Source organism: Zeus faber, assembly GCF_960531495.2.
Source record: "Zeus faber genome assembly, chromosome: 11".
In the NCBI taxonomy this organism is placed as follows: domain Eukaryota; kingdom Metazoa; phylum Chordata; class Actinopteri; order Zeiformes; family Zeidae; genus Zeus; species Zeus faber.
In genome coordinates, this window is record NC_137205.1 from 2,954,257 (window position 1) to 2,980,617 (window position 26,361).

The 26,361-nt window shown below is 40.1% G+C and overlaps 1 protein-coding gene across 2 annotated transcripts; it reads right to left on the reverse strand.

The window, feature by feature from the left end:
- Positions 1-1,812: 1,812 nt before the first annotated feature.
- On the reverse strand, positions 1,813-18,852 carry aldh3b1 (aldehyde dehydrogenase 3 family, member B1). 2 transcript variants are annotated; one of them, XM_080009825.1, is made up of 11 exons: positions 18,630-18,852; positions 13,827-13,886; positions 13,540-13,709; positions 12,629-12,739; positions 11,263-11,383; positions 8,937-9,022; positions 7,956-8,037; positions 5,314-5,706; positions 3,047-3,213; positions 2,844-2,943; positions 1,813-2,348 (listed from the first exon to the last, which is right to left on the reverse strand). In XM_080009825.1, the coding sequence occupies exons 3-11, from the start codon at positions 13,699-13,701 to the stop codon at positions 2,149-2,151; spliced, it is 1,422 nt and encodes a 473-aa protein (XP_079865951.1). In that variant the 5' UTR covers positions 13,702-13,709; positions 13,827-13,886; positions 18,630-18,852; the 3' UTR covers positions 1,813-2,148. The 2 variants fall into 2 exon arrangements, with proteins under 2 accessions (XP_079865951.1, XP_079865952.1); XM_080009826.1 differs by lacking the exons at positions 7,956-8,037; positions 8,937-9,022.
- Positions 18,853-26,361: the final 7,509 nt, after the last annotated feature.

Sequence of the window (26,361 nt, forward strand, 5' to 3'; positions counted from 1 at the left end):
AGGACTTGGCACCTGCCCACACTGCCAGAGGTACCAAATGCTGGTTCAATGACCATGGTGTTATTGTGCTTGATTGGCCAGCAAACTCGCCTGATCTGAACCCCATAGAGAATCTATGGGGTATTGTCAAGAGGAAGATGAGACACCAGACTCAACAATGCAGATGACCTGAAGGCTGCTATCAAAGCAACCTGGGCTTCCATTTCACCTGAGCAGTGCCACAGGCTGATCGCCTCCATGCCACGCCGCATGGATGCAGTAATTCCCGCAAAAGGAGGCCCAACCAAGTATGTATGAGTGCGTAGAAATGAACATACTTTTCAGAAGCCTGACATTTCTGTTAAATATCCTTTTTTTTATTGAGCTTATGTAATATTCTAATTTTCTGAGACACTGAATTTGGGGTTTTCATTACCTAGAGCCACAATCAATTTCAAGAAATAAAGGCTTGAAATATTTGAATCTATGAATCTATATAATATATGGGTTTGACTTTCTGAAATGAGTGACAAAAAATATTGAACTTTTTCATGATATTCAAATTTTATGAGATGTACCTGTATATCCTGTATTCTCGATTCTACCATCTATAAGCCACGTCATCCAGCATAGCCAGTGTTACTACTTAGTGTTTCATTAATCCTTTTAATTTTGTTAGAATGTGACTTGAGAAGTCACCAAGGTGGGAATGTTGTGGTTAACTAGTAACCTGTTATGGTTAAATTACTTACCCCATGAAAATAACCTATTATATGTTATACTAAATCCAATGCAGGCAAGCTTCTCTATGACTACAAAACAGGCGAACAAAGAGGATGGAATCCATAGATTCCACAAAGTCGGCTCTGAGTTTGCTGCTGTATTTGTCTTACAGATACGCAATAAACTTTATCGCAGATTGTTTCGTTCCAGTGTTTTTTTTTTCTTCGAAGTTCTGAAAATCAGAATGAGAGAAACATAGTCCAGACATCCAGGCTTTTTTCATAGGCCCAGGCCTGAATCTCTTTGTTTATGACAATGTGAACATGTTTTATTTTTTATATCATGTTAATCGGTATGTCTTTCTCAACTGAAGTTTTTTGCAGCCAATGCCTGAATTCCCGTCTGGAGATTAGAGAAGGTTGTTATCTTATCTATCACTCTTTTAAGGAGTTTTGGTTTTTTTGCTAGTGGTTGCATTGGTCTCTATTACTGCTAGTTGGTGAGAATAGTCTTTTGATCACTAGAGGTCAAGGCATTGCTAATGTGTGACATTCAATTACTAGCCACATTTTAACTTTGGAAAGCAGGATGTGTAATTGGCTATGGGGGACCAACCTCCTCAAAGTTGTCCTGACCACTGTCTTAGCCGACTCATTGAACTGTATATATACAATTGCAAATTTTCCATCAGCTGACTGTGTTAACATATCAGATTGCATCAATCTCCTAGAATAAATTGGGCTTCTTCAGTTGCAAAGAATAAAAAAGTAAACCATGGAATAACATTCAATATGGCATGGTGTGTCAACACAAGAAATAAGGCAAGAGCTGGAAATGTTGATACATTCTCATCTTTAATCTTAGTCTTTATGGAGACTAAAATCTAAATTGCCCAAAGCAATCCGCAAAAGGTATCAACGGAAAACTTTGATTACATAAACTGCTTTAGTGTGCGTTTCTAAGCCCTGTCTTTCTACACCCGTGATTAAATTCAGTCTTAAAACACAGGAGTGGGTTTGTGTCATGTCTCATCTTTTTCTAACAAGATTGTCCACTATTGAAGATGGCAGGAAAAAAGAGACATCAACTGAATCTAATGTATAGAGAAAGTACTGTTTCATGTGGTTTAACGTTTAATAACAAAAAAAAAATCTAAATGAGGGATAGAATTGTGATTCTTACAAAGAGGCCCCACAAAAGCGAGAACGATATGAGTGAAAATGGAAAAAATGGAAGTGGAAAAACTATTAAAAAAAAAAGGCCCAAAGTAGATATGGTCATAATGTGAACAATGACATAAAATTGTTAAACATGCGTCTAAAAACACCATAAACCACTAAGTGAATTATTTCATACAAACCATCTGCGAGTCGTAAAAACACATTACCCCTAAAAGGGAAGAAGGAAAAAAATATATAATTTTTTTTAAACACCCTTTGTGCCCCATCACAACAGCGTGCAGCTGTTCCAGGGTGTCTTCTTTGCAGAGGCTGCCCAGCGTAGCCAGCCCAAGTTCTTATCGGTGTAAGGTGGGTAGCGCAGAGTGTTGATTTTCTCCAGGGCCCAGCCTCGCAACATGCAGGCTCGTTGATGACTGAAGGTCTCAAAACCCCAGCGCCCATGGTAGTTCCCCCAGCCACTAGCACCTTTTAAATGAGAAGGGAGGTGTAGAGCTGTGTATATAAATTATACTTTTGACAGAATTATATTTAGTGTTCAAATAATTGTGATCTGAGGAGGTAACGCCTTCAATGTCATACAATGCAATAAAATGCTTGAACAGTCAGGTTAATTAGTAGTTATTTTCTGTTTGCTGAAAGATATTTATTTAATTTACAGTTCTTAACCATTATCGTTGCTTAAACAACGAGCAAAAACAGTACTCTAAAAACCAGTCAATGACTTGGTCAAATTTTTGATTCTCTGGAGCTGCAAAGTCAGCTAACCATTGCATCATTACTGCTGAAATTAAGGAAACAACCAAATAATATCTAATGTAACGGAAGGAAAGAGTCAGAAAGTTGCTGCATGAAATTAGTTTGTTTAATTAGTCAAATTTAACAGAACAGTTAACAGTGAAGGGAGAAAACAAAAATAGACATTGCATCCGGAATGGCATACTACCATAAAAAGACACTTACCAACGCCTCCAAAAGGCAGGCCGGGGAGGGTCATATGGATTATTCCATCATTAGAACAGAAACCTCCACTGCTGGTGTTCTCCATCACTGTGGTTACAACCTAAATAAAGACAAATTGTAACGTCAAAACTTATCAGTTCAATAGGAATAATTAGCCTGGGCTTTCAAATAAATAAATAGAAATGCGGCATTAAAGGTCTTACGGAGGAGTTTTCTGAGAATACATAGAGAGCCAGAGGTTTCTCTCTGCGATTGATGTAGTTAATCCCTTCTTCCAGGGATTCCACAGTGATAATGGGCAGAATAGGACCAAAAATTTCTTCTTCCATGAGAGCATCATTTTCCAGCAAATCCACAACCACTGTTGGAGCTAGTGAAAGAGACGAGAAGTGGGGTGATAGGAAGGTAAAAAGAATAATCTAACTTAATATTGTCAGAGTGAAATAAGAAGTACAAACCCCAATTACATAAACTCAATTCCAGTACAATAATTATCTACCTGTTAAAGGTAACTTTTCTATCCCATCTTTTCATGCTATTGTCAACGTTGAATAATATGCTGATTATTCAAAGTAGCAGTTGTCTGCTAATCCACTCACAGGATAAGTAGCACCCGATACTAAATATTGAGAAAAAAACAAAAAAACACCATAATCACATTGATTACCATCATTTTGATGATAGCACACATCTTTTATCAATGGCAAATAAGTCTATGGTTTCAAGTCAAAGACGTTTTAATATGCATTGGTGTTGCGTGTTGTTGACGTCAACCTTTCAATTTAAATTTTGTACCCCTAATCAGTATTACCTTTTTGAGTCTTATTTTATTGTTATTTACTAACTGCATTACATTTTAGGAAACAGTTCAGTTAGGAAGTAAGAAGGTTAGCTATTGTGTTCAGTACTAATACAGTTTAATACTCATTGTGCATAATCTCTCTGCTGCGTTGCAATGACATTTCACTGCATACATGTATGCATGTGTGACAAATAAACCTCTTGAATCATAAATATATTTTTATATGTGTGAATCATCAGTGTCCAGACACGCCTCTCCATGCACCCCGATCGCAGAGAGCAACATCGAGAGCCCCCGTTACTTCAAATCAAACTAAAAACAGTGTGGGGACAGGGCACAAGTATGACTGGGTATCGTTGAGATTTTAAAAGCTACTACTACTCCTACCGATCTGATACTTTAACAGTACTCTTATCGGTTATATTTGTATTTTTTTGAGAAAAACAAATTAAGCATAATTAGCATAATTAAGAATGCTTTATTATCTCCACTTAACGCATGGAGAGGGGACGATCGGGGTGCAATCTGCGCCCTCATCTCCTTGTGCGTGTGTGATGCAGGCAGAGGGACATCATACATTTCTCCTATCCCCAGCGATTGAGCGCAGATAGGAGAAATATTTGGCTATTATCTTTTCTGATAATAGCCAAAAATGCTTCATAGACTAATATCTTATTGCAAGTTAGAAACGGGTTATATAGCCTAAAATAGAAAATCTGTTCTCCGAATTTCTACAATACCGGCAACATCAGAGCTTATCGATACTACGATCTTTAAAGATTTAAAGATCTCTCTGTACCAAACCAAACCCTCCTCCGCGCCACCCCCAACAGATAGCCGAATATTCGCATTGAACAGCCGAATCCGATTAGACTGAAAGAATTCTGAGCCCTAACATTTTGTGAAATTAATTAGAATGGTTGAAATAATTAATTATGTTTGAGTCATGTCCTGAGCAGACCTGCTGAGAACCACTGTTCTAGGCCCACGTTCTGCATTAAAAATGTGTTTTCCAATGATTTGTTGCAAATCTTATTGGCTGCAGGCTGTTAGTGACTTAATTGTGACAGACAGAATTTACTGGAGACGCGTTGAGGACAATCACTAAGTGAGACGAGGTCTGCAAACAGAAGAGACTATACTAAGCACAGCACAGCCCACCAAAAACGGAGGAAAAGAAAGGAACAACTTATTAAGTAACACAGTAACCCATTTTTCAAGGTGCCATATAGGCCCTTGACAATAAGAATCTCCACTGGCCTCATGGATCAGTGTCAAATAATGTAATAATTTGTAATAATAATAATAATAATTGAAATGTAGTAATAATAATGTTTCTGTAAGGTGGCAGTTATGTTTCACACAATGTCTTTTAAATGTCTGAATCACATTTGATCTTTGATTAAAAGCAAATGTAAATTAATCCGTTGCTTATGAAAACACTAAATGTCAAAATAATACATTAAAGCCATAAATAGAGGCATCAAATATCAGCATTCTAAATACAGTTGATTTCCCTATGCAAGGCGCATACATTCTCTTTTAAACCAGAAAAGTAGGAATTTACAATTACTATAACTTATTAATACAAATAGCAATTTAATGTAATACTTTTTCACAAAATGCTAACACGAAAATATTTGGCTTGAAGCTTATTTTAATACTCACCTATAAATTTCTCATCCTGTTGGCTTTTTCCTCCTACAACCACCCTCCCCTTGGACTTGCTGAGAAGTTCGATCAGGCGGATCCAATGTCTTTCTGTCACAATGCGGCCATAGTCGGGACACTTTTGCAGCTCTTTGCCGTAGAAGTCCACCAGGGCTTGGCACACCTCAGGCAATAGGGCATCACGGGTGGCCATGGAGCAAAGTATATAGTCAGGTGCCACACAACTCTGACCAGCGTTAAAAAACTTTGCCCATACCAGGCGGCGGGCCGCAGCGACAATGTTCACTTGATCAGAAATAAGGCATGGACATTTGCCACCAAGCTCCAGGGTTACTGGGGTCAGATGGAGAGAGGCTGCCTGCAGGATGCTGCGCGCCACCTTTTGTGAACCTTCAAAGAGTGGGAGCGTGAGAATACATACAGATACATGCAACCTAATTCAGAGTTTTGTCTCGTTGTTAGTTGGTGCATCAGAACAAATAGGCAATTTTCCTTAATCCAAAGCTAAAGCCTGGTTCATGCTACACACACAACATAAAAACTATTGTCCCCCTACATACTGCAATTTTGAAAAACATTAATTGCCAAAGCTAAAACCCCACCAAAGCTGTGGTTTGTTATTGCAGTTCTGTGCAAGTGATTGACTGCCCATAACAAACGGCATGTTCCAACACAAAGAGGCTCATAAGTGTACTTGGTACCAGTCAGAGCATCTTGGTTGGTCGTTTCATCAGACCTGAGGCCAGACCTGATCAGGTGGCAGGGAGGACTACTGGACAGACCTGGGACACCTAAACAGGTATAGAGGGTTTGCTGGGAATGACACAGGACCCTATCTGGATTTTGATTTCAACTCCCACCTCTGGAGGAGCTTCTGCCATATCCCGGAGGAGACTGAGCACATGGAGTGGACCCTGTTCAAAGTAGACATAGTGGGTGCAGCAACTAAAAGCTGGGGCCAGAAGGCCGTCAGTGCCTGTTATGGCGGCAATCCAAGGACGTGAAGGCGGTGGTCAAGCTGAAAAAGGAGTCCTTCCTGGACTGTAAGGGTAGGGAAGTGCTCACCTGGACTGAGGATATCGTCGGGAGGTGGAATGAACTAGGGCTGCCCCCTAATAGTCGACCAAGTTTTTCATTGGTTGAAAAACTTGGTAGTCGCAGGAAAGATAAATAAAATTCTATTCAGGAGCTGCGCCTTGTCAAAATGAACTTTAAAACCTATTTGGGTGTATGAAACGCTAGAGGGCTTTTAATTTGAAACAAATTTAAACAAAAATAAATCTTCAAGTCTCCTTGCTGGTTGCTCAGACACATTCAGAAGGATTACGGCTTTCAATGAGCAGCTTTTGCCAGTAATTAACAGCTTCATGCTTGAGCCAAGCATGAAGTCGACCTCTCTAAAAGTCTGAATTAGTATATGAGTCTGTATAAAAAAATATTGCGTATATTAAAAGAGCCATTTGAAACCATTTATCACATTCTTCAATAAAAAAAAATCGGATATTAAACGCCCCGATGGCTGCGATGCGCCTGAGCCCTGGAGGGCCGGGGACTAGGGAGGTGCAGCGAGGCCAGCTCTACAGAGGGAGTGGGGATTTACAGGCTGGGATCCAAAGCCCCAGGAAATGCGCCCAACGATCAACTCAAACCATTTTCTGATGCCCCTAAAACATTTAAATAATTAAATCAATATCATAAACATGTGACAATTAGTTGACTAATGGATTGAACAGACGACTAATAGTAGACAACGAAAACCTTTAGCCGGGTCCTAGACGGAACACTTTGGCCCTGCCTCCTCTATAGAGCTGGAGTTCCTCAGAGTGTTCTGGGGGATTTCAACACATCTCCTTGGTGAAAGCCACTGGGGTATTCAGGAAACTATACAGTAGGAAAGTGCCGGGAGAGGACAAGAGCTGCCATTTCAATGTTGCATGGATGTTGGGAACAGTTCCAGAGTATTGGCAAACAGGGGTGGTGGTCCCCATTTGAGGGGCTTGTTCCAACTATTGGGGGATCAACTTCTCAGGCTCCCTGGGAAAGTTTTTGCCAGGGTACTGGAAAGGAGGATCTGGCCGACAGTTTAAACCTCTGATACGGGAGGTACAATGCAGATTCTGTCCTGCTAAACAAGAGCCAACTCTTTACTCTCTCATGGATCTGTGAGGGTTCATGGGAATTAGCCACATAGACTGGTGTTGTCTATGTGTCTATGTTTTGTAGAAAAAGCCTACGTCTGTGTGCCCCAAGGGGTTCGTTGGGAGGTAATACAGGCATATGGGATACCGGGGCAGCTCTTACACGCCATTCGGTCCCTGATTTGGGCATCTGTTAAGGATGCCCCATGGGAGCCTCCCTGAGGAGCTAAAGAAGAAGGCTCGTGCTTCTAGTTTTAAGGTGTTAGTGCACCCATCACTAAGTCTGTTAAGGGCATTTCTTAAGAAATACATGTGAAATTATCTTTTCTTGGCCACTGATGAATTTCAAATATTTGTTTTGTCTTTACTGCCGCCTTGGTCTGGATAGGTTCTTCGGACATAAGAAAGCCAACAAAAAATAAATAAATCCATTATTCATGAGAAATCTGGGAGGGGCTACAGAATAACAGAAAATACCTCTATCACCTCATAAAACTGTACCTGTATAGAAAATGTGATCAAATCGATTCTCAAGAAGAGATTCAGTCTCCTCTGCTCCACCACAAACCACTGCATAGCAGTCCTGTAGAGTAAATAAGGAGGAACAGTTCACACACCCTAAATTAACAAAGAAGTAAAGATTTGCCTGGACATAGTTGATTGTATGTTATCGTATTATACTTTTGTTTTTCAGACTTTTTGTATGCTGTTATGAAAAAGAGTTCTCTCTACTGCTGCCTGCATACTGCTTAATTGAAATGTAAATTAACAACCCAGAGTAACAAAATATGCTTTCACGGACCAATACACAAACTTGTAACAAATGGTTCTACAGCTGCATTATCCGTTGCTCTTATCATATAGTGTGGTATTTTAGAATGGCCGCATGACATAAGAAGATGTCTTTTAGCAGTTGTTTTTGCATGACTTACAATATGTACATTTATTAAGATTCAAACCAACCGTGTATCATGGCCATCTATAAAGGATAGGTTTGCCATTTTTCAACCCAGACTTTATTAAAATGTTAGTTCCCATAATTTACAACTGGTCATATTCATAGTGCAACCTCATTGAATTCTTAACTATAGAGAAATTTGCCATTCTGTTGCGTCTCACTGATTAACTGCAATACAGGAGCGAAAACATTTGAAAATTGCAGCCAGCTTTGCAGTTCATCAGGTTCTGCAAATTAGATATTTCGGCAAGAAGAATTGACATTTATTTTAAGGCCTTAAACATGTGGATGGCCTAAATGGGCTACAATTAAGTGAAAAGCTATAGCAGAGTGGGAAGTGTTTCTAATAGTGAAGCATTCAGCAAGGTTCTGCTATGAATAATTATAAATGATAGGAACCAACATCTCGAGATGGAGATTTATGTAGTGATCACCTTGAGTGGAGATTATGTACATAAAAATTATGGCCCAACCCAAAAAGGGAAATTACATTTGTAAACAAATTTTGACAATAGATTCTTTACCTGACTCATGTATTTGGGGATAAGTTCTGCTAGAAGACGCTCGGTGGCTGCACTGACTTCTGATGGCTTGAGGATCACACAGTTTCCTGACACACACACACACACACACACACACACACACACACACACACACACACACACACACACACACACACACACACACACACACACACACACACACACACACACACACACACACACACACACGTAATTTTGAGAGAATGAAATAATTCCCATGAGATTATTATCTCATGGGAATTATTATTCACTGAAGTACCCCTTCACTCACTGTGCATTAACAGGCAACTCGCAGGGTGGCATACCCGGTAAATTAATGTGTCGAGAAATTATTAGGGACTCCTTTTTATAATGCCACGGCCCCCTAAAACCTGACATTGGCCGTGAACTTGAACGTGACATCACAAGGGAGAGACAGCACAGAGATAGCGCTACAGTGAATGGCAACTTGGCAAGAAGAAGAGATGCTTAGTGTTTATTTTCAATTTATTTTTCGAGTTTCCTACTTGTATGAAACTAAAAACATCAACATATCTAAGAGACTGTCCCAGTCTGTCCCATTGGGAATGGTCCCGCTGTGTCTATGCTCTCTCTCCGGATAGATGGGGTGCAGAGACTAGGGGTGGGACAAAATAACAATACTGGAATATATTGTGAAACGTCCTCTTGTGATATGTTGTGATACCAAATATCAATATTTTTTATTAAAACATGGTGGCGCTCTAAACTAGTAGTGTAACGGAACGCAGATGATCCATGTGAACTCTCGGATTAATTGCAAAATTTAACCATCATAGTGAAATACACTTTTAATGCCACTGTTACTTTTTAAAGTAATAATTCCCTCAACAGTGATGCAGAGTTGCAGTGAAAAGAAGATCGACAAGACAGATGTCTGCTGTGTTTTACTCTGAAGCACAATGATTGGTTTATGATACGTTGCGCTATGTCGCTGTTACTTAACAACATGTCCTGAATGAGCTGTGGATACAGCCAATGTCACTGCTATGTGTCTGCGCATCCGCCATACTGGAGCGGTCAAGATCCACTAGAAAACAAATACAATGTGTATTGAGAGACGCAGACTTATCTACAAAACCAACTGTAGCTCGCTTAATTCTGAACTGATTTTCAGGAAATTTGGTTTGTTATAAACGTGAGAAATTGAACATGATACTGGTTACTTATTAGAATTAAATTCAGTGATTGGGGGTGGATGTAGTCATAGTTTTTATTAAGAAAGAGGGTATCATGTGCCCTCATATTGCACTTTAATTTAACAATTGAGTACCGATTGAAGTTTATATATATTTTAAGATATAATTGGACATCTTTTTATTGTACATTGTTTTATCCAAGTTGTCAATTCTGTGAAACTGACACCACAATGCAGTGAATAACAAATAATTCCTGCCTTTTCAGGGGTATTTTTTCTTCTTCAGTTACAGTTATGGTGATGTATTGTAGATGAATTGTCTTGCAATGTATCGAGTATCGCTGTATTGTGACACCATAGTTAAGGTGGGCAACATATCGTTATAGTATCGTGAGTATGGCGGACCAAGGGGCGTGGTCAAGCCCGGCGACAGACAACCGCACAGTGTACTTCCCTGCGGCTGCCAGGCTGCCTCGAATCATCCCAATCAGCGCCCACAAGGTGCTGATTGGTCCAAATTTAATGTTTTCTTCATGCTTCTCTGTCTTGCAGAGGGGATCAGCGCACAGGCTCGTCAGCTGTCCAGGAGCCAGAGCAGAACACCTTTCCTCCTGTGCCCGAAAAAACCACCACCACCACCACCACCACTACTACTACAACTTCTGGCCTACGAGCTTCTTGTTGCTCTGTATAATAAAACTCTTGCCATGTTGGCGCACAACGGCAAAAAGGACTCAGGCTCCCTCCCTAAACCCTTACCTGTACAGGTGCCACTTTTGGGAGTTACTGCTCAAAACTGGATTATTTGTAACACTCTTTACTTCTAAGTTGCAAATGCTGCTCTTTGTAACAGGGAGACTCAATCATGCCAATCAATCAGCAATATTTTTTCTCATCACTGAAAACATCACAGCTCTCTCAAGTTGATCCCCCCGGCCCACCACCTTCGCAATCTATATTTTTAGTCTCATATGCAGGCAAAATGGGCTTACTGTAGAGCTCTTGCTTCGTCCTGATTGCAATTTTGTGCATAAGTTTTGTAATTTCTTCAACAAGACATTTAAGTTATCTCAAACACTAGAATCAGTAAGGTTCCTACAATTACGTTAGCATAGCATTGTTTGGACACAATATTTGGATATAAATGTTTACCTGCAGCAATTGCTCCAACCATGGGTAAAAGGGCAAGTTGGAGTGGGTAATTCCAAGCAGCAATGATTAAAACAACTCCTAAAGGCTCCCTTCGTACAAAACACTCATCCAGCTTTGTGGCCTTTAAATGGAAAAAACAGATAAGACATTTTTTTAAGTTCAAGAACCTTTATGGAAACAACAATTTCACCACATTTGGAAACAATCAGTTATGTTACAGTGGTGTGAGAAGGTTTGTGAACCATTTTTCAGGCATTAAATGACTAAAATGCGATAAGAATTTTAGCCTAAAAATTGATAAAGAGAACCCATACTTTTCATGTATCTGAGCAAAAATGATCTGTCATTATACATCTTTCTGGGGGAAAAAGTATGCAAACCACGAAATGTAGTACCACTTAAGAGGATAAAGAGCCAATTCACAATCCGGACGGGGGGCGGGGATGCACACACACACACAGACACACATGCACGCACGCTCCACCAATGAACTATAAGGGAGATAGTGTACAAATGGAGAACTATTGTTAGTTTTCCCAGGCGTGGTCGTCAAACAAAAATAGCTCAAAGAAAAGTGTAAAGTATTCCAGGAGATCACAAAGAACACCAGGATAACGTGTAAGAAGTTACAAGTCACGTTATTTGTTTGATTGTTTGTTTGTTACATCCTCTCTGCTGTGGTACTGATTTGCATGTGTTTAGTGATTGTCTGGGCCTAGCCCAGTAACCTTTACATATTTTCTAATTTGTTGTAGGGGATGTCTGAACTCATGTTCTCAGCCTCTGCACAAAGACACTGACCCTAACATACTATTTCTAGAGGACTTTGGACAGGTAGTTGACAGCAGAGAAAGCTGAGAAAATCTCTGCATCTGCAATGTGTGAATCACACTTTCTTTCACTGAGAAATAGATCATCTCCTTTCTCCCACCTTTTGTTTTCGACTGAAGACCTGGATTTTACTAAGATTTGAACTGGGAATTCTGCATTGAAGAACGCACCAGAAAATTCTAGAAGAGAATGTGAGGGTATCCCTGAGCACTGAAACACAACAGAATGTGGTTCATGTAGCAAAGCAAAGACCCTGAATGCACACATAAGGGCGGGGCTAAACTTTCACAAAGCTGATGTGCAGGACTCCTCAACAGTTACTAAAAAGTTTTTGTTTACTTGTCATTGCTGTTATAGGGTCACGGGGTGTCAATTTTGAAACCAAAGGTGCACATACTTTTGCAAACACTAACTTTTTACCAAATTATCAAGGAGTCACAAACTTTCTAGCACAACTGTATGTAAAACAGAACAATTGCCTTGACTGAAAGGCGATACAGAAGATCTGTTTGGGCTCAAGAAGAAGAAAACTTACAATGTTTTTATTTACATAATCTGGCTGCAACCAACTTCGGAGGTTATCAATGGCATGATAAAGTTCATTCAGAACTATCTCAATCTCTGATAGGACCGCTTCAAATTTTGGCTGAAAGGCAAAAGCAGATTTTTTTGGTTATTTTTGACAACAAGTGGCAAGCTGAAGGATGTAAAAGTTTTTGCAATTGTTTCACAAATTTGCAGTCTTTGCAAACGCGACCTGGGACAGAGCACCAGGCCTCAACGGCAGCAGCGCGGAGGTTCGGTCAAAACTTAATTAGGCATTTTAAAAGGATATAAGGGGGAAGAAGAAATAGAGAAGAAGAAATATAATAAATACATCTCCAACATGAAAAACTGCCATTCGTTAAAAAGCATAATCAATGCATTTGCAGACACATAAGGCTACAAGTTACGAAAATGTTTATTTTGAAAAGGCGCTATACATTGACCTGAAATCATCAAATCCATTAACTAATTCCTTAAATATTCAATTTTGATGACCTTCTAAATCGAAAATAAAGATTCACCTTGACCTCGGACCTTGAAAATGTCATTTTTTGGTGTCACTATTGACATCACCAAGTGGTGTCATTCATTCATGTCTATTGGTTAAATTAAGATTATTTGTTATATACAGTAATAATAAATTATGCACAAATATGATGCTCTTTGTGAACATAATCCCTCTGCTATGTGTACTCCTGGATGTTTTATTAAGTTTAAAATCACATGTTAAAATGGCCACCACCTGATTGGAGCCAGGTGGAGTCTATGCATGTAGAAAGCATTTTTGCAACCATCATTTTTTTCGGCTATTGCATCCCTTTGCGGTAAATTGTCATTAATTTAAAAAATTGATGATAAAACCAAGGCTTTGTGCAGAACAAACAAAGATGTTTCTTTTACCTTTGCTAGGTCCTTGTGAAGTGCATTCAAAATAAGATGTTCATTGTCTTTGACCAGTGACACAAGGTTCAAGAGCTGAGCTCGCCGGAATTGTTCTGCAGCAGTGACACCTGAAGAGAAAGCGGACCGTAGCCTTGCGACCACCTGCTTGTGGGCATCCATATTTTCCCCTATAGAGCAGAACAAAATGTATGTGCACAGGTGAGCATTTAGGAACATGAGATCAAGGCATCATGGTTCAAAGACTTTTATTAATCAATTATAGTTTATAGTTAATTATAGTTTACCGGGAAAACAGATCCACGGATGACGCGGTCTCCCAGGTACTGCACACCACGCTCACGCACCTGGATGGCCAGAAGGGGGCCTATGTGAGAATGCTGTTCATCGATTATAGTTCAGCTTTCAACACCATAGTCCCCACCAGACTGGCTGTCAAGCTGATGGAGCTCGGATTGAATGGTCCGCTGTGCACCTGGATCCTGGACTTCCTCACAGGCCGCCCCCAGGTGGTCAAGGTTGGGAAGTACATGTCAAGCTCCCTCACCCTGAATACAGGATCCCCCCAGGGCTGCGTCCTCAGCCCCCTACTGTACTCCCTGTACACACATGACTGTGTGGCCAGGTCCAGCTCCAACACCATCATCAAGTTTGCTGACGACACCGTGGTCGTGGGCCTGATCACCGACTGCGACGAGAAGGCCTATGGTGCGTTCAGCTGAACGTACCAATGGAACTACCCTCCCCCCCTTGCAGAAGCTATACACCAGGAGGTGTAGTAGCAGAGCCCGCAGGATCATGAAGGATCCTCATCACCCCAACAACGGACTGTTTCAGCTGCTGCAGTCAGGCAAGCGCCTCCGCAGTCACACAGCGAGAACAGAGAGACTGAGACTGAGTTTTTTCCCGCAGGCCATTAGAACTGTCAATGCTGACCTCACCAGGGGTCCTAACTGAGCCATACACTAGGCTCCACTACCTACTGTACTGTATGTAGCATACTGTACCGCATACTGGGTCACTGTTCAGGGTTGTTCGTGATGCCGTATGGCTGCGCCGTACTGTTGTATACTGTGCTGTATTATCCCAAACACTACCTCACTCTATTCACATTCACATGCCACTTTAATTGCACATATCTGTATATACATAGGCATATTCCCTCTATCTATTCCATTTTATTTCATTTTATTTTTATTGTATTTTATTCTATATATTTTTATCTTATTCTACAAGTCATTCAACTTACTGTATTACATTTTAGGAGTCAGTTAGTCGGTCTATTAGAAAGGAATTTTTTACTTTTATTTATTTTTCCTAGGACATATTGTGTGCTATCACCGGGTGCGTTGCATTACATTTCACTGCATATATGTATTAAAGTATGTATATGTATGTGACAAATAGATTAAAAAAAATCTTGAATCTTGAAGAGAGGTTTAAAAATGTATGTCACTATCGCCGAATGTTTTAACACTTATGAAAGCCCACGCATTTGCACTATTCTGAGTATTAAAAACTTTGTGTCGTTGGCAAAATTCCCAGGAAAAATCACAACCGACGCATAGTTAGTGACGCGTTTCCCATCACTGAGCAATGGTTGGTCAACCAGAGAGGGTAGGCGTAGCTAAGGCATGAACACTTGCTCTTTCAACTCACTTGTGTGTGAAGCAGTGTTGTACCCTACTGATTATATCTTAGGGAGGTGACTGGAACATGACACCAGATGAGTGGGGAGAGATTGCCTCCTAGATTAGGAAAATTGCAGTGTAATGATATTAAAGGTTTTATGAGAGACTTACACTGTCCTAGATGCAATGGCATACAAATACTCTTTTGTTGTATGCCCAACATGCTGACAGCACAGGTAAAAATCTAAATCAAGAAAAGGTTTTATGATGGATAACAATTTAACTGATAACTGTGGGTACAAGTCTAGAATCAACTTTTGGCTGGTGTGTGATAACATTCTGAAATATGCTTCACAAACTAAAATCCCAAAAGCGCCTTGTCTTTAATTTTAGAACCCACAATAAGGGAAACCAGAACAAGTATTGGAAATTTAACACAAGATTGTAACACAATGAAGAATATTGTTCAGATAGATAGAGATAGGAGATATTGAAAATAATTAATCAATAGAAAATAATATCGGTAAATAGGAATTTATTAAATTCAGGATAAGAGAATTGACCATAAATGTTTGCAAGGTGCTCAACGGGAAAAAAGGAGGAAATGTGAAAGTACAACCATCGGAGAGCATGTCCCAGAACACTGTCAGCAGGATAGTCAATAAGAACTCCATAAGAACTCTGCAGTGAAAGAAGCACGAACACAACAGTGAGAGGAAGTGGCAATGGTTTTACTTTTCATTAAGATGAAAAAAAATAGAGTAGTGAAATCAAACTCAATGTCACTTGACCATACCCATATTTCCTCAAATAGTGACCGGTGCTTTTACAGTATTTGCCTCAACTGCCGTCTGGGTGCCATGCTCCTCAAAATAAATATATCTAAAATAAACTGCCATATTTTTTTGTTCCGAGGCAGGGACAGCCGGGACGCACAGCGGGCAGGATATCACTCTCCATTACACAATCCACTGTCCTGATCCAAGGTAGAACGAAAAACCGGGCTTTCCGACTTCCAGCTTGTGGGAGACACCGAAGCGAAGCAGCAAAGCCCCAAAGCGAAGCGAAGCAGCAAAGCCCCAAACGACTCCACATGTAAGTAACGTTAGTCCAATACTACTGTGTTGTCAAATATTACAATAACGCTTATAATGTACTAATATCTGTTCATAAACTCTTTGTTGTTGAAAATGCAGTTAGGGATCTGCCTACTGGCCTATTACCCTACTACTATAGTTGCAATTACAATTTCACCCCTAATGGGATGCTCATGATTAATCAATATATCATTCTTCAGTGAACTATCATTTTGATCAAGTCAACTATCAAATAAAAATTATTTTGTCATGAGTGCTGTGTGGAAGAAAATGTAATAGTTGTACTGTCCACCAAGGAGAACTATAAAACCTACAGCAGGCTTATCTTGTTGTAAGTTTTGTCTTAAATGCTTTACTGTGTGAGAGAAATACAGTGTGTCGACTGGACATTGGCTCTCGTCTAGCAATTGTGCGTTAGCTATTATGGAAATACTGTTAGTGACTCCATTCAATCATTTAAAAGATTATCATTCAAGATTTAACATTAATGAAACAATGAGCATGATTTCATTTGGTCACCCTATTTTTCACTTAAATTGTATAACCTCAATTTTCTTACTAGTTTGGTGGAGACAAACAAAATTACAACTCTCGGTCTGTGAGAAACAATCCAAATCCTTTTTGCAAATTGTGTAATACACTATTTTAAAATGCTCTCTTTTTGTTGAAATAGGAATTTGCAAGTGCCACCAAGGCTGCAAGGTGGACGGTCATTTCCATTGCCCTGGTTGTCATGTCACAATAACAACGAACGATGGTATGTGCAGGCATTTGCAATCCTGCAAGGGGGCAGCACCTCTGCCTGTGATAACATCCAGCCTCCATCTCATGTTGGGATCGAGACAACAAAAGTAAGTAGAACATCTTGAAGTACAGGATGAAGAATGTCAGGAGTTGATGGGGAAATTTGTTGTTTGGGTTTGAACATCAAGATGACTGCGATTTGTTCATGTCAGAAGTCAGACACTTGACCTTCCATGTGTGCAAACTTTAGAAAGGCCATAAATTTAATTGTTAGGAACCATAAGCCTTCCTACTGTGTTGTTGAATTAATGTTCTCTCTTTGGACCCATACAGTCACCGCCTGCAGCTACACTGGAATTTTAACTGGGTGACAATTATCAATGTAAGGGAAGTTTGTGTAGCTTCCGAGCTCATACTTATCCCCCGTAGTTTGGAATGATTCCTCAAAAATGTACTCATTACGTATTGTTAATATATATAGTTTTCATATCATTACAGGTACTCCTCACTTAACCTACCTGTTTAACTACCGTTTGGATTTACAACCAGCTCTCTGACCAGTCTGTATTGTGTGCTGCATACAATACCGCAGCCTCTAAGCGTCAAGCATCTCATTGCGCATCACCATTCTCAGTCTCGTTCCCGCAGTCTCTCAGTATTCACTACACTAGCGTTGGCAATTGCCACGCCGCCTTACCGTGAAATAACACGGCTCCTCGCTTATCGACCAGATCCTAGGAACGGAACGGAACTCGGTCGTTAAGTGAGGAGTGATTTTTAGAGCTTATTGTGCATAATCACCGGGTATCATTACATTTCACTGCATATGTTTGACCATATGTATTTGACAAATAACCTCTTGAATCTTGAATGTACCTGTATAGTTTGTGAACTATGGCCTGGAAAAATAAAATACATCCTCCAACCAGCGGGGGCGTTGGCTTAAAGAACTACAGGCCTCAGGGGGTCTTTAGCTGGACCCTTTTGCACTCCAGCGCTACTAACTGACTGACGTCACACACGCGACGCTGTTTGATATGGGAAGTGAAGTCAAAAAACACAACGGCAAATACAAGCGGTATTTGCCGTTGTGTTTTTCGCCATAGGTGTCGCTAAGATCAAACTGAGATTTTCGAGTTTGCCACTTAAAAGCTAGATTTTGTGTTGCGTTTTTGAAGATGGTATGCCTTTATCCTTTGACTTTTTCGAATGTCCTCCTACTTAATCGTTTCATAACATCGTAAAAAGTCCTAAAAACGCAAGTCTGAATTTATTCACACTAAACTAAATTATCACAATAAACCACCGAGTGAAATACAAGGTAAACCAAAAACAGTATGTCGTCGTGCTTTTAATGTAAGTGTTGCATCCACGGTATAGTGTGGTTGCACAAGCAACAGACTGGTGTGTTATGTTCCTTTTGCTCACATTATCACGTGAAATTCAGCCAGCAAACCACCGACTATCAATAGCGACAACTTCTACAAAAAAAACAAGAAAAAAACAGCCTTCGTTTTTGACGAGACTATGTTTTTTTTCAGATTAAAGGGATTTTACTTTTACTACGATCTTAATGATTTAATTGTGAGTATAACGCATTTAATGTATCCCAACTCACCCGTCTGGTGCAGAGTTTAAAAGTCCCTCAAACTTTGAAGGTCCTCTTCACTCCTACCAGATTTTAAGCCTCCGCGCTCACCCAAACGGTGATTCCGGATTTTAATAGTTTCGCTCAATCACGTCTGGCTGCTTAGTTCCGCGACGAAAAAGTAACAAATGTGGGTCTGTACAACCTGAAAAACTAGTTCAGAGCCTGGCAAGGTTTGCTCCTATGACACCAAGCCAAATTCGTTTCTCGACAGGCACCGCAGTTGAATTATGGGGGGTGGGTTCTGGCTCCCGACTATGGAACGCCATTTGAGTCAATTTTAATTAAATAAGCCCATGAAATAAATCCTGATTTTGATTTCATAATTCCACATGTATATAAGGGGACTGATAGTGTTACCTCATGCGGCTACATTTCTTATATGTAAATGAATAGGGCGTGGTTTCCCACAGATTCAGAGCCGGGCAACACCGGCACTACCGTTGGCCTACGCAAGCAACAGTGGTGGTTGTTCTGAGCTGGTCACGCAACCACCACTTGCATAGGAGAGCACCAACTGCAGCGCCGGCTCTGGATAACCACACCCCATTTATTTGCATATAACAGATTAAATTATGAAATAAAAGTCCAAATTATTTTTTTTTACTTCTCTCGTTCTCCCCGAGTTTTTCTTTACCTTTCTTGCAAACAATAATAATAATAATAATAATAATAATAATAATAATAATTATTATTATTATTATTATTATTATTGATAATAATATATATAACAAATATATCTTTGAACAGAGCAAAAATATTGTTTCATATATCATACACATTTAATTGAATTGTGTCTGTATAGAGTTTTAATTATTTATTAACCATCATATTCCATTAGTAGTGTGTTATTTTTGTTGTACAACTAGTATAGGTATTCTTTAAAGATGCAGTGTGTATTGATTACAAAACAGACTTGTCAGAAATGGAGAATTATATTCACAAGTATTAATTAGTGTATAAACCCATGAAAAAAACAATTGTGTTTCAGTGACGTGCAGTCAGGGGAGGCAGGTGAGGCTGTGCCTCCCCTGTCATCATGAGAGGAAAAAGAAACGAAATAATAAAATAACACAAGTATTAATATTTGTCCTCTGGACTATGATTTTGGTGTGGTTCTTAATGTATTTTGACCATTTTTATAGTAAAAATCGCAGAAAATTCTGTATTTCCTGCTTAAATAAACAGAGTCTCCTTCGGAGACGAGAGGTGAGGCATGGACAGCCGAGCCTCCCTCCAGATGCGCAATCATGGTTGAGGACACTTTTCTGTAATAAAAGTATACGTCTTCTTTTCCATGGTGTTCACTAATGTATTTCACGTATGTGTGTAATATTTACATCTTATTGATATGACATAAATCCACAGGGAAAATGCTTGCCTTGAGGCAGGCAGTACCTCTGCCTCAAGGAAGGCGGCGATAGTGAGCAGCCTGATAGCCTGCCACCAGCCAGGTCACGGTGAACTCTAACCCGTGTGCGAAAAGTAAACACAAGAAGTGTGCTGTGCGACGCTGTAGAGCTTAGCGACAAGCTGTCATTTCTCGCCCTGAAAATGGAGGATTTGATTTCTAAACTAAGACATTTTTCAAAGCTGGACTTTCAGTCAAAGCAAGAAGTCAGCTTGTGCTCACTATACCTGCAACAACGGCGTCTGTGGAAAGGTCGTTTTCTGCATTGAAAAGGATCAAAACATACAGTCGAAATCGGACTGACCAAGGACGGCTTTCTTCACTGGCAGTTATCTCATTTGAGGCAGAGAGACTTTTAAAACTCAAAGGAGCCAGAGGACAACAAGAGGACTTTTACAACAAAGTCACGGAGATCTTCATCCAGAAGGAAAGGCGAATGGACTTCATTTACAAGTAAAGGTAAGATATACTGCAATATGCAGTGGCACTGGTGTTTTTAAATGGTTTTCAGCATCCTATTCGCTCCTATTCTCTCCTATTCTCTCATCCTCAACCCCAACCCTCACTGCACGTCACTGTTGTGTTTATGTTACCTTACAATGAGCTGTAAAACAGCCTGTCTTTTCCCCAGTCTAAGGAGTAAATTCACAAAATGGATAGCCTAGACCGGGAAGAACCTCAGTTGCTTTATCTATTTTATTCCTTCTATTCCAACCTTGGTTAATTGAACACTGTATCTGGCAATTTTAAGTTTTCCAACTTCAAAAGTGTTGATCGTGGCTGTTCATTACATAGGGAGTGGGTAAGCTTTAGGGGGGGCGCAAGGGGCAAGCACTGACTCTAAAGAGGCCCTTTCGTGAGTTTCACGACCGCCAAGTTGTGTAGTGGAGAAAACCGCATCTAACACTTAAACTGAAGAAGAGAGGTTCGAGAGAGTCGAGGTCTGAAGATATAAGACTTTATTATCACTTGCAAGAAGTGACAACAGAATCTGAGTTGGTTTGGCAAAGAACTCTCGAGCCGCTCACGGACTCCTTCTTTTAACCTCAATAAGAATCCCTTCCTTACTCCTACACTGTCAGTAGTGCAAAGAACCCAGTTGTCTGCAGTCTTTGACGTCAGTTACAATAACAAACCTCCCGACGCTAGTCCAGGCCATATTTTAGAGGGGATGTTTGCATTAACAGACCTTCCCATGTCATATGGCCCACGGTCAACAAAGCACTTATTCATGTCTTTGCTGACCCCTGTTTCACACACACTTACTTCATTCATATAGCATATGGGCAAGATAACGAATGTTCTTTCTTATTTAATGGTAGAATATAATGAACATATTTCTTTTAAATGTACTAGTAAATTTCTCCCATATATCCCCCCTTTGGGACTTATTAAGTCCCAATGTCAATTACCATTATCTTTAATAACCTAAATTTACAAATGACTACTTGCCGGACTGCTAGATAAACGAACAGTATTCACATTTGATTACCTGGAAAAAACATCTTGCTTTCTTATCATCACAGGAATTTCAACCTGTTTCAGGGTTTTCAACCTGAACCTTTTACTTAAGCAAGTTAAAAAAGGTTACCAAATGTGCGATACCCTATAAGTGTTTCAATCCTCTGAGTTGGTACCCATAATGAAATATATAATCGTATATAAAAACATGCAATACAAAAATTAAAAGTTAACATAAAAACCTTTAGCATACTTATCTCAAATTGCATATTATTGCAAAACATCTTAACATGAGTACAAGTTAACTTAATAAATCACATAGCATAATGAGTTCAGTTATAAATGTCATGTAAGCGGCAGCCTGTTATTTAAGTAGAGCCTTGCATGTGTTGTTTCCTCTATAAATCGCGAAAAACATCGAAATCATTATCTCTCCACAACCCATGACCTAGATAAACATCATATAAGTACTTCAACGAATGCATAACACAAATTAAACAAACTTTCAGCATGCATTGTCGTGGATGATCAGGTGATCTTCATGTATTGGTGTGCTGTATGTTTGTGGGGGGTTTTGGGCATTATCGTAGTCATTGCTTCAGCTTTCATCAGCATCTTCATGTCCGGTTATTTTATGAGTTCAGTGTTCATCCTGCTTACCAAGGGTGTGACCCACATGGAGAGGTTACTAGCACGGTCGCATGTGAGCCTCCTCAAGGCCAGGTCAAACCTTGAATTTCTCCCCTTCCATGTCGTCATCATCCCCATAATCACTCTGGCTTTTATTCCCAACATATTCCCATTCTAATCCTTTCTCCTCACCTATGCCTTTGGACATAAGGAACATTTCTTTGTTTAGCCTAGATTCTATCATGGACCTTAGTATTGGAATACAACAACAAAAAATCAATCCCATCATTGTGAATACAATCAAAAGAACTAATCCTATTTGAGCCAATATTGTTCCCCATTTTCCCATAAGCAGTTCTAGCCATGACATCCAATCATTCCCATGTCCTACAGTGTCTTTAACCTCCTGTCTTTGCTTTTTCAGTTTATTCATGGCAAGTGTGAATGTTCCGTTCGGTGAAGTATTATTTGGGATAAAGGTACAACACATTTCACCTATGAGTTCACACACTCCTCCCTTCTCCGCTAAGAGCCAATCTAATGCTTGCCTGTTTTGCCAAGCCACAGCGCTTGTGGCTTCCTACTGTTCACCTAGGGCGGATAGAGCATCATCCGTATAGTTAATAAATCGTTGTTGATTGTAATAAATGTAGTTAATCCATTCTGCGTTTTTTACTAATCCCATTATTGGCATGATGGCTTCAAATCCTGCAGCTACTTCGTTCCTGGCCTTGTATATGCTTGGTATACCTCTGGGTTGTCCTATTTTATCAATTTTAATTCCCTCATCCGGTTTGTATTCTCTTTTTTTCCTATCTAATCTATTGGTCTCTAAATTTTTGACATCCCGGTCTAATGCCGGAAGTAACACAATTACCGTTACGACTCGTACTCTTGCACACCTTCCATACCATTGCACAGGCAGCATGGCACGAATAATTTTGGTCCCACAGATCCAAAAATGGTCTGCTATTACTTTATCCTGCTCTAGTAGTACACCTTCATACCACATGTTTGCCATAAATGATTCCGCTGCTATTCGGGCAGGGTCTGTTGGATGTTTATCACTTTTTATCATCGGTGGTGGGCTTTTGTCGGTCTCATACATGGCAACATTCCAGATTGTCTTACATTTAGCTTCTTCCATATAGCCCACATCTACAGCATTATCTTGCTTTTTGTCGTTTTGATAACAGTCTTATCCTTCCTCTACGTAAAAATCTGTTCCTAACGGAAGTGTTGCCTTGCCTACTTCGTGGGTCAGAGTTACATCCATTTCTATACATTTGTTCATTGTAATTCCCACAGGCCAACTTTTATGTATCAAATATTGGGAAAACCTTTCTGTTCCTAGAAACATTAAACATCGTAGCGGACACAACTCGTAATGATATTGATTCTCATCCCAGGATATACTCGTTGTTACTCGTAATTTATTTAGTTTGGCTAGTCCTTCCATCACTTCCTCCTCTGTTCCTTGGATCTGTTTTTCGTTGGTTCTGCATTCTTCCCAATCATGTTCATAGTTTACTACGTATGATGCACTTTGACGATTTTTACTACATAACTAGCAATTATCTGCATCTATCTGTTCCCCAGTAAACTTCACCCATTTGTACCAGCTATTTCCTATTGCTTGATCATACAACCGGTCTACAGTTATTACTTTAATTTTTCGTTTGAAGTGATCAGATGTATCTTGTTTAACAGATATATCCTGTTTTATGGCTCTTGTTGTTTTATTTGATCTCGTTGCAGGATGGACATCCTCTATTGCTGTCGCCTCTGTGCTTAAAACATTTTCTCTTGGAGCTATTGTGGTGATTGTCCCTTTCTTTTGAAAAATGGATACGGCATCCTCTGTTGTTATCACACTACCCTTTACGGTGGCGCTTGTTATATTAGTATTATTATTAATTATGTCCAAATCCATAGTTAATATTTTATTTGCCTTGGTCATATCATTATTCTCTCCTAGTTTGGTTGTGGGGGTCATTATTACTTCGTCTTGGATTGTCGTTGTACGATTTATTTCATTCCATAAGGGGGCTTCGGTTCCTTTGGTTATTACATCTTCATTCTCAATAGTGGTTGTTTCATTATTATCACTACCATTTGTTGTTAGAGCATCTGCTGGTCCATTTGTGACCTTTGAGATCTCCTTTTGTTTACTTGTTACTGTATTTCCCTCCAGTTTATTCACAGCTGAGGTTTCTTCTATTTTAGGGGTAGGTGAGACCTCTTCTAGTTTAATACTGATCAGAGTTACGTCTTGTTTATTGGAGATTGGAGTCTCTTTTTTTCCATTAGCAACTAATGTTTTTCCTGCTTTAGTAGTGACAGGGGTACTATATGGCCTACTAGTGACTGGTGTTAACACTTCCTCCGGCCTGTTTTGTATTGTTGGAGTGGCCATATCATTTTGCTCTTGTATTATGCAAGAGGCATTTTGTCTTAATAGGGAAAATATTTTTGTATCTTCATGTGTATTTGGAATCTGCAGTTTCATAATTTCTAGTCTGTAGTGGTTTATCTCATAGTTCCATTGATTTGTAGGTTCGTCCGTTAAACACCAGTATGCATGAGTCTTTGAAATACTTATTTTGCATTGCTCTTGTCCCCAGACAAATGGTTTGAACTTCTTGAGCATCATTACCGCACATTGACGTTCTCCATCTGCCATAACACTTAAGATAATTCGTTCATTGTCAAATTTTACTTCTTGTGGGGGTGTTTCAATATGTAAGGCTTCTCTCTCTGACCTCTTTTTCCTTGCACTGTTTACTATTCCTGAATACCTCGGGGCTAGCCTTTCCTGCAACACTGTCATGTTTTCTCTGTTGTTACCATCTGATTCCTGGTTGTTCCAGGTCTGCTCTGTTAGTGTGATTTCATCCTTCCTCTGAATCCGTCCTTGGGCCACTGGGGTCTGCCCAAGGCCGTAGAGGATCAGGAACAGCTTCATCAGCTTCAACATCATCATCATCCTGGCTGGGCTGGGTCTGGTCTTGGGGTGGTGGGTCACTATCGGGTGCGTCTGCATCCAACTCCTCCCCACTCTCTTCCCTCGCCCTGGGCTGCGCAGCTTTCGTGCAGTGGTTGAGGTGGTACCAGGTGGAACTCCCTTCCACCTGGATGGCAGTTGGGGTTGCATTGGTGACTTTGTATGGTCCTTCTCTCCTGGGCTCGTTCCACTTTCTCCGGAACACCCTTAGGTACACCTGGTCGCCTGGTTCCACCCCCCTTGGTGGGTCGTCTTCTGGTTCTGGTACTCGGTCCTTCTCCTGTTGGAATATATGCTTATGTATGCCAGTTAGTTGCTTGATATATTCTCTAATTTCTAATTGCAATTGTTCCAGTGGAGGACCCTTATGGGGTCCTCTGAGGTTAGGTGCAGGCATGGGTCGACCCGTGAGCATTTCATGCGGAGTTAAATGTGTCATTCTGTTAGTTTGCATGCGATAACTCATTAGTGCTAATGGGAGTACATCTACCCAGTTCAATTTAGCACTTGCACAAATTTTGTTAATTTTTGTCTTGATTGTTCCATTCACTCTTTCCACCATTCCTTGTGATTGAGGGTGATACACACAACCCAATCTTTGTTTGATATGTAATTGCTGTATTACTTGTTTAACAGTTTTTTGGATAAACGCAGAACCGTTGTCTGAGCTTATTTCTGTTGGAATTCCAAACCTTGGCATGACCTCTCTGGTCAAAAATTTGATTACTGTAGCCGCACTCTGATCTTTTGATGGGACTGCCTCCACCCATCTGCTAAATCTGTCAATGACTACAAGCATGTATCTTTTCCCATTTACTTTTTTGATCATGTCCACATAGTCTAAGACTAGATGTCTGAATGGTCCCTCTGGTGTTGGAATGTGTCCCAATGGGGTGGTGATTGTTTTTCTTACATTATTTTTCGCACATACTTCACATTCATTGAGCTGATTTTCAACCATTGTTTGCAAGTATGGTGACCAAAAACCTTGTTTTTTGATTCTCCTTACTACTTCCCCCCTTGCGCAATGGTCAAAACCATGCGCATTAGTGATAAGCAATCCTAACAACGCGGTCGGTGCCACTAACATCCCGTCATGAGTTCTCCATAATCCAGTCGGAGTGCGCACCGCGCCCCTCTTCAGCCACATGTTTTGCTCATAGACACCAGCCTTCTCTTGCATGCGGACAACATCA